The sequence below is a fragment of the Amphiura filiformis genome, chromosome 3 (assembly GCF_039555335.1).
Source record: "Amphiura filiformis chromosome 3, Afil_fr2py, whole genome shotgun sequence".
Lineage (NCBI taxonomy): Eukaryota > Metazoa > Echinodermata > Ophiuroidea > Amphilepidida > Amphiuridae > Amphiura > Amphiura filiformis.
Genome location: NC_092630.1, coordinates 78,588,249 through 78,597,852, shown reverse-complemented (window position 1 = coordinate 78,597,852; position 9,604 = coordinate 78,588,249). Strand labels below are relative to the sequence as shown.

Below are 9,604 nucleotides of genomic sequence, written 5' to 3'. Positions count from 1 at the left end.
TTATAGCTAGGAAATCATCAGGTGCAAGGTTGAAATACCATTTCTCCATTTTTATAATTTAATGTTTGTTTAGGGTTTGAGAAGTATGTGTTAAGTATAATCTTGGTGATGTGGTCTATTTTGATTTTGTTTGGGAATAGACGAAGAATATGTATGGTAAGAGTTCAGTGGTTTTAATAGACCTATTATAGTGTTTATGATTCACTCATTAGCTAGATCTGTAAGAATAGCTAGATGCTCATCTGGTGGTAGTTTAGCATTTACAAGTTTATCTTGTATGTTTTTTGCTCTTTGGAACGCTATAAGTGGAGTATTGGGAAATATGCCTGAAAGTTTGATATCATTTTTAATGATGTCCCAATGTTTGTTAAGAGCCTGTTTGAGAGTATTTGATTCTAGGTGTCCTGTGTATTTTGTGATGAAGACAAGAGGATAGTTGTTAGTTTGGGGTGGTTTAGGTTTAAGATCTTCTAGTGTGTGAAACTGTTTTTCTAATGTTGTTAATGAAGTCGCGGGTGTATCCTCGGGTTATCAGTTTTTCCGTAAATAAGTCTGATCTTTCATTTGCATCATGCACATTGCTGGAGTTCCTTATTATTCTAAGGAATTCTCCTTTAATGAAACCCGAGAATGTGGATGGTGGGTGTGTTGAATCAGGTATAAGGTACATATATGTTTCACAATTTTTTGTGTACATTTTGATATCAAGTATGCCAGTATTTCTGAATCTTTCTCCTTTAAAGATTGTGATATCTAGGTAATCAACATGATCTTTTGAGATGGTGGCTGTAAATTTGATAGTAGGGTGCATTGTGTTTAGAAAGTGAATGTGATGCTCTAGTGCCTCTTCTGTTCCTTGGAGAATGATCAAGCAGTCATCTAAGTATCTCCAGTAGTTAAGTATATTTTGAGTAGTTTGAAGAAATTGTAGTTCGAGTGGATATAATGTTAAATTAGCTAGGGTGGGGCTCACGTTTGAGCCCATTGCCAAGCCAATTTTTTGTCTGTAGAAGCAGTCACCAAAGCTAAATGTGTTATGTTCTAGAATGAGACTTAGAAGTTTTCGAAATTCTTCTGTTGGTGGTTTTTTAATGTTATATAAGAGTTTAGGTGCGTCATGATAGGTTTTGCATGCTATATCTATTGCTTCCGATTGAATGATATTGCAGTACATAGCTGTGACATCTATAGTAGCTAGAATGATGTTAGGGGGGTACTGATTCGCCTCTATTTTGTTTATGATATCTGTGGTATCTTTAATGTACGTAGATTGTTTTAAGGCTATAGGTTTTAAGAAATAGTCGCAAAATTGTGAGATTTTGGATGTAGGTCCACTAGTTCCACTGATAATAGGTCTTGCATGGAAGGGTAGGTTGCATGGGGGTGGTTTGTGGATCTTAGGTAGAAAGTACATATAGTTAGTTCTGATATCATAGTTGAGGGGGTCTAGATAGTCACATGTATCGTTGTCAATGTATTTAGAGTTGTACATATCTATTAAAGTATTATGTACAAGAGTAGCTGTTTCATGCGTTTTATCATATGGTATTTGTTCATAGTGATGACTAGATAGGTGTGTAAAGCCAACTTTTCTATATTGGAAATCTGACATGATGATGATGCCTCTGGTTTTATCTGGTTTTTTGATGACTATGTTAGGGTTGTTGGAGAGTTCATTAAGAACGTGTCTTTCTTCTTTAGACATGTTTGGTTTAGGCCTACTGAATCTTTGATGACAGAGTTCTTCTTTGGTTTGCTCCAAATAATCTTCTAGTTTACAGTTTTCGGAGTCTAGTGGTATCCATTCTGATTTAGGTCTAAATGGAGCTAGGATTTTGGTTTTGTTATGCATGATGTATGAGACTCTCATTTTTCTTGCAAAGTTATCAAAAGATTCTACTAGTTCTGATCTATGAGGTTTTTTAGGAGTTGGAATAAATTTAAGACCCTTTGCTAAAGCAATGATTTGGATATCTGAGAGAAGAAGACTGGAGTAGTTTTTGATGAAGGGTCTATAAAGTTTTGCTAGATTTGAGTGATCTGAAGGTTTGTTTTTGTTTCTTGTTGTGTTTCATGATGCTTAGTTTCTTTTTACTTTTTTGACTTCCATAGAGTTTTCTTTTAGCCATTATGTTTCAAGTATGAGATTGGATATAGAAAGATGGGATTGATTACAAGTATGTATAGTCTCCTCAATGGTATGTGTTGGCCCGGAAGAGAGCCGTTTGATATAGGGTGGAGACTGGAGTAATATGGGTTTGTAGTATAGTGACACTAGGGTCAATCTCTTTTTAGAAATGGCGGTGGCTCTGAAAAGAGCCGTTGGGTTTAAGTATAGAGGTGTGAACTAGGTTAAGTCCTTCTTGCCTGCTGGGGTTGTGGTCCCTTGAACATCGGAGCCTCTTGCTCTGCTTTGCTGGTAAAGCTCAGAAAAAGACCGGTTGCACGTTCTTGTTGTTTCTCGTCTGTTATCTCCCGTTTGATTGTGGCTCTAGAACTCTTCCTATGCTCTTCCAGTCGAAGATCTAGGCTCGTGATTACATCTGGTAGGTATTTAACAACCTTTTTCACAAGTCTCTTCTCGTATTTGGTTGTTGTCTTTGCCCACTCGTCGTGGAACGCTTGCGGAAACGACACCGTCCCAGGCAGTATAGGTGGGTTTTGCTGCCTAGATAGCCAATTTGGTTTGAGTGTTTGGTCCAATTGTAGATGGGTTCTACGTAGGAGATGTCTTGTACGCTCTCGGATGGAAACAATATCTCTCGATTTATTAGAGAGACGTCGAACAGTGAGCCAATTATCTGTAGTCAACCGTGTATTATTCCTGTTTGAAGATTCACCAGAACCAGTCGCATCACTACGTTGAGATGTTACCTTAGGTTGACCACTATGCAAATCTCCGTCGGCGTTAAGTAGCTGGTCATCTAGTTCACTTTGTTCTTGATTCATGTTGTAGGTTGGATGTACGAATACAAAATGAATGGAAGTCTGCAATGTGTTGTGCTTTTATAGTAAATTGCGAGGATCCTACCAGATTACCTCCTGCTGAGCAAGTGAATTGTCCGCCAAAATATTAAAGTTCTGTGATTGGTTGGTTATATTATGTCGTCACACAAATATATTCCGGACGTGGGTGAATTTTTTACTAAGTTGGTTCACAGTTGTTTCTTATGTGTAGTGTGTGACTTTTGGCTGGTACCTTGTAGGATCTACACTGAAATATGTGTATGATCAAGATGTTTTTATATGGAAATTGGCGTATTAATCATTATAAGATTTCGTAGAGTAAGATTAAGTAGATAACTATTTTTAGGAATTTTTTACTCAAAAAAATTCCTACCTTCCTCATGTTATCTCCAATACTCATTTTCATAATTATTGTACTATACATACCTAATAATTCCTATCATAACTGGATAATCTCTACACCTTAAAACCATTATTACTTTACACATTACGATTACGAACTAATATCTATTCACACCTTTATAAAAAACCCATTTTTAACCCTAAATAACTCCTTAATGTCCCAAGTAAAACGTGGGAACTTTTTGAATATCAATTCAGACATATCTTTACTGTTGATTTGTTGTGTTTTCATGTAGTTCCCAAGAGTAGACTACAAAAGTGGAAAACCAAGGGCCGTAGAGATGCATGCCCCATAGTCTACATGCTTTCGGATGTATTACAGTACACAGGCATACTTGAACAAATAGAGGTTAACAGAAGCGAGTTTCAGTTTGCAGTTAAGTACCGAATAATAGCATGGAATGTAAATATACCTCGCAAATAAATCCTGGCTATAATGTAGGCCTAGCTATTAACAACACAGGCTCGCTTAAAATGTTTTGTTGCAATTTTAAACATGTTGCTTACATGTTTTATACCGTTATAACCCAAAATTGAAACGTTTTCTAGCAACCTCTTCTAACATTAATGTTTTATGTTAGTTGGGATAAAGTTAAAATCAACCATTTTGTCACGAGCTGTTTCAAAAGAAATCTGAGGGATTGAGTGAGTAACAACATTATCACAGGTCTGGATTCACTTAAAGTTTAGCTTCTTTAATATGACAGGAGCTATAACATATGATTATCAAGCTAACATGATCATTGCTATACATGTATACTGGATGAATAATCTACACCAAGACACCATTTACCATGTTTACTAAGCACTCCCGTTTAGTAACCGCTCCCGTTTACTCAACTAGCGGGGAACCGCGCGAAGCGCGGGTCTCCCGCTAGTAAATAAATAATATGGAAACGGAAACTAACAGCATAGATCTATGTAGAATGTACTGTGATGTACTAGAATGTACTGGGATGTACTATAATGAAATAGGATGTAAAATGTACTAGGATGTACTAGAATGTACTGGGATGTACTATAATGTACTAGGATGTACCACAATGTACTGAGATGTACTATAATGTACTGGGATGTACTAGGATGAACTAGGCCTACTGTGATGTACTAGGATGTACTAGAATGTACTAGGATGTACTAAAATGTACTGTGATGTACTATGATGTACTAGAATGTACTGGGATGTACTAGAATGTACTGGGATGTACTAGAATGTACTGGAAAGTACTAGGATGTACTAGGATGTACTATAATGTACTGGGATGTACTAGAATGTACTAAGATGTACTAGAATGTACTGAGATGTACTAAAATGTACTGGGATGTATTATAATGTACTGGGATGTACTATGATGTACTATAATGTACTGGGATGTACTAGAATGTACTGGGATGTACTTGGATGTACTGATATGTACTAGAATGTACTGGGATGTACTGAGATGTACTGAGATGTACTGTGATGTACTAGAAAGTACTGTGATGTACTAGAATGTACTAAGATGTACTAGAATGTATTGAGATGTACTAGAATGTACTGGGATGTACCATGATGTATTGGGATGTACTAGAATGTACTAGATTTTACTAATATATACTAGAATGTACTGAGATGTACTAGAATGTACTGCGATGTACTGGGATATACTAGGATGAACTAGAATGTACTGAGATGTACTACAATGTACTGGGATGTACTATGATGTCCTAGAATGTTCTAGGATGTACTGTGATGTACTAAGATGTACTAGAATGTACTAGGATGTACTAAAATGTACTGGGATGTACTATGATTTACTAGAATGTACTGTGCTGTAGCAGAATATACTGGGATGTACTAGAATGTACTGGGATGTACTAGGATATACTATAATAATTATACTGGGAATGGGATTTACTAGAATGTACTGGGATGTACTAGAATGTACTAGAATATGTACTAAGATGTACTAGAATGTACTTATATATACTAGAACGTAATGGGATGTACTAAAATGTACTAGGATGTACTAGAATGTACTGAGATGTACTAGAATGTACTGGGATGTACTAAAATGTACTGGGATGTACTAGAATGTACTGGGATGTACTAGAATGTACTGGGATATACTAGAATGTACTGGGATGTACTAGAATGTACTAGAATGTACTAGAATTACTAGAATGTACTGGGAAGTTCTAAAATGTACTGGGATATACTAGAATGTACTGGGATGTACTATAATGTACTAGAATGTACTAGAATTTACTAGAATGTACTGGGATGTACTAGAATATACTGGGATGTACTCTAATGTACTAGAATGTACTAGAATTTACTAGAATGTACTGGGATGTACTAGAATGTACTGGGATATACTAGAATGTACTGGGATATACTAGAATGTACTGGGATGTACTAGAATGTACTAGAATGTACTAGAATTTACTAGAATGTACTGGGATGTACTAGAATATACTGGGATGTACTAGAATGTACTAGAATGTACTAGAATGTACTAGAATGTACTGGGATGTACTGAATGTACTGGGATATACTAGAATGTACTAGGATGTACTAGAATGTACTAGAATGTACTAGAATTTACTAGAATGTACTGGGATGTACTAGAATATACTGGGATGTACTCTAATGTACTAGAATGTACTAGAATGTACTGCGATGCACTAGAATGTACTGGGATATACTAGAATGTACTGGGATGTACTATAATGTACTAGAATGTACTAGAATTTACTAGAATGTACTGGGATGTACTAGAATATACTGGGATGTACTCTAATGTACTAGAATGTACTGCGATGTACTAGAATGTACTGGGATATACTAGAATGTACTGGGATGTACTATAATGTACTAGAATGTACTAGAATTTACTAGAATGTACTGGGATGTACTAGAATATACTGGGATGTACTAGAATGTACTAGAATGTACTAGAATGTACTAGAATGTACTAGAATATACTAGAATGTACTAGAATGTACTGGGATGTACTCGAATGTACTGGGATATACTAGAATGTACTGGGATGTACTAGAATGTACTAGAATGTACTAGAATTACTAGAATGTACTGGGAAGTTCTAAAATGTACTGGGATATACTAGAATGTACTGGGATGTACTATAATGTACTAGAATGTACTAGAATTTACTAGAATGTACTGGGATGTACTAGAATATACTGGGATGTACTCTAATGTACTAGAATGTACTAGAATTTACTAGAATGTACTGGGATGTACTAGAATGTACTGGGATATACTAGAATGTACTTGGATATACTAGAATGTACTGGGATGTACTAGAATGTACTAGAATGTACTAGAATTTACTAGAATGTACTGGGATGTACTAGAATATACTGGGATGTACTAGAATGTACTAGAATGTACTAGAATGTACTAGAATGTACTAGAATGTACTGGGATGTACTCGAATGTACTGAATGTACTGGGATGTACTAGAATGTACTAGAATGTACTAGAATTTACTAGAATGTACTGGGATGTACTAGAATATACTGGGATGTACTCTAATGTACTGGGATGTACTAGAATGTACTGGGATATACTAGAATGTACTGGGATATACTAGAATGTACTGGGATGTACTAGAATGTACTAGAATGTACTAGAATATACTGGAATGTACTAGAATGTACTAGAATGTACTAGAATGTACTAGAATGTACTGGGATGTACTGAATGTACTGGGATATACTAGAATGTACTGGGATGTACTAGAATGTACTAGAATGTACTAGAATTTACTAGAATGTACTGGGATGTAGGCTACTAGAATGTACTGGGATATACTAGAATGTACTGGGATGTACTATAATGTACTAGAATGTACTAGAATTTACTAGAATGTACTGGGATGTACTAGAATATACTGGGATGTACTCTAATGTACTAGATTGTACTAGAATTTACTAGAATGTACTGGGATGTACTAGAATGTACTGGGATATACTAGAATGTACTGGGATATACTAGAATGTACTGGGATGTACTAGAATGTACTAGAATGTACTAGAATTTACTAGAATGTACTGGGATGTACTAGAATATACTGGGATGTACTAGAATGTACTAGAATGTACTTGAATGTACTAGAATGTACTAGAATGTACTGGGATGTACTAGAATGTACTGGGATATACTAGAATGTACTAGGATGTACTAGAATGTTCTAGAATGTACTAGAATTTACTAGAATGTACTGGGATGTACTAGAATGTACTGGGATATACTAGGATGTACTGGATGTACTATAATGTACTAGAATGTACTAGAATTTACTAGAATGTACTGGGATGTACTAGAATATACTGGGATGTACTAGAATGTACTAGAATGTACTACAATGTACTAGAATGTCCTAGAATGTACTAAAATGTACTAGAATATACTAGAATGTACTGGGATGTACTAGAATGTACATGGATATATTAGAATGTACTGGGATGTACTGAAGTTATTTATTTATTTATTTATTTATTTATTTATTTATTTATTTATTTATTTATTTATTTATTTATTTATTTATTTATTTATTTATTTATTTATTTACTAATTTATATTAATATTTATGGTTTATATGTAAATTTATGTTAATGGTATCTATATGTAAATTTATGTTAATGGTATCTTATTAATCTTATATGGAACACTAACCTACCGTGCACTATGTAGCGCGCTATATATAGACAACATCAAAATAAATAAAATAAACAAAATTTGAAGTCAAATTTATTCTGCTTTTCTTACAAATATTTATGTATTTAATAAAATAAACTTATAAATAAAATGATTTATTTGTCAATTTCTTGCATGGTTGTTTTATTATTAACACGTGCACCCTGTGATGATTTTTACCAGCAACCTCCAGTTTGTGCAAGTAGACAAACTAATTTCCGTATAAATATTGCTTCCAAAGATGTGCTAGTGGAGAGTAAGTTTGGTTTGTAAAAAGTAGTGTGCAATAGAACACACAGACACCGTGTATTTATATGGAAAAGTGGTTCTCCAAAGACTATCATGGACTTCTGGTGCTTTCATATGTTGCACAACCTATAGGTTAATTTGAAGATTCCAAAGAAGATGTGCTTAATTAAAATTTGTTTTGAAGTGAAGCATGGTCATTACTATACTTTATTATTTTATTTGGGCCTCAAAACATAGCATTCCGTAATTAACTTTGCACCGATAACGAAAGTTTGAAAATAATGAATAATGAATAATGAAACAGTCACCTACCCAGTCATGAAAAACTATGTAACGGGAAACTGGGGATCAACTTTCATTAGCCTAAGATAGTACATTATGGCTTTAAAGCACTTCAGGCATAGTCTTTTATATAGTACACCATTGTATGTTCCAAAAAGTAGAAATTCAACAAAAATTGTCGGCGTCGCTGTGGAGCAAGTCATGACTTTAAATTCCAGAACTTTGATTTTTTTTAATGTGGCAATTTTTACTTTATTATACTGTTCATAATCTCAATGTCTTATTGAAGCTTATTGAAAGACTAGTCTTATAAACTGATTATCGAACAATTATCTGGTAGTCAAAATTGACAAATGTCCCCATGGAAGAAGTATTATAATGGGGGATGTTTAAAATTTTGATCAACCGACCATTTAATAACCTTCTGATTTTCCCACTTGAGGGCCTAGTACACAACAATTTATTTTTTTGCCTAGCAAATATCTCAGGCCTCGGATAGAAAAACACTTCAATGTCACCTAGTGCCGTACTATTACGCTGACTTTCGTATTCGGCGAGGAGGACGATTTCGACCTCCTGGTTTGTTTACAAACAGAGAGGTAGACAAAAACCCGTTCCGCTTGTCCAAACACTCAAGTATCAGAAGGATGGTCCACAATAGCGTGATTCACGTAACCTGAATAGGGATTAAAAAAGCTGTCACGTAGAACCATGTGCTTCTATTGTCCAATTTGCCATCTAGATTTCATATGGAAACAGTTCAGACCCAGTACACGATCATGTCAGAAATTAATATTTTGTTCTGGGTCTGATTATTCGGACTAAATGTCACCCAGCAATGCATGTCATTGACAATTAGAATTAGCTGGTGGACTTGTCCACATGGAAAATCTCTAATTAATTTATTATTTTGTAGTACATAGATTTTATTTGTTACTATTGCATGTTCAAGAGATACTGACATTCTCCCACTGTGGACCATTCCATTTATAAAAAGGG

At 34.8% G+C, this 9,604-nt stretch overlaps 1 protein-coding gene across 1 annotated transcript; it reads right to left on the bottom strand.

The window, feature by feature from the left end:
- Positions 1–460: 460 nt before the first annotated feature.
- On the bottom strand, positions 461–1,852 carry LOC140147519 (uncharacterized). Its single transcript, XM_072169301.1, has one exon. The coding sequence runs from the start codon at positions 1,850–1,852 to the stop codon at positions 461–463; it is 1,392 nt and encodes a 463-aa protein (XP_072025402.1).
- Positions 1,853–9,604: the final 7,752 nt, after the last annotated feature.

Excerpts from the sequence above, each read along its gene's own strand:
- LOC140147519 (XM_072169301.1), bottom strand. The coding sequence starts at position 1,852 with ATGCATAACAAAACCAAAATCCTAGCTCCATTTAGACCTAAATCAGAA.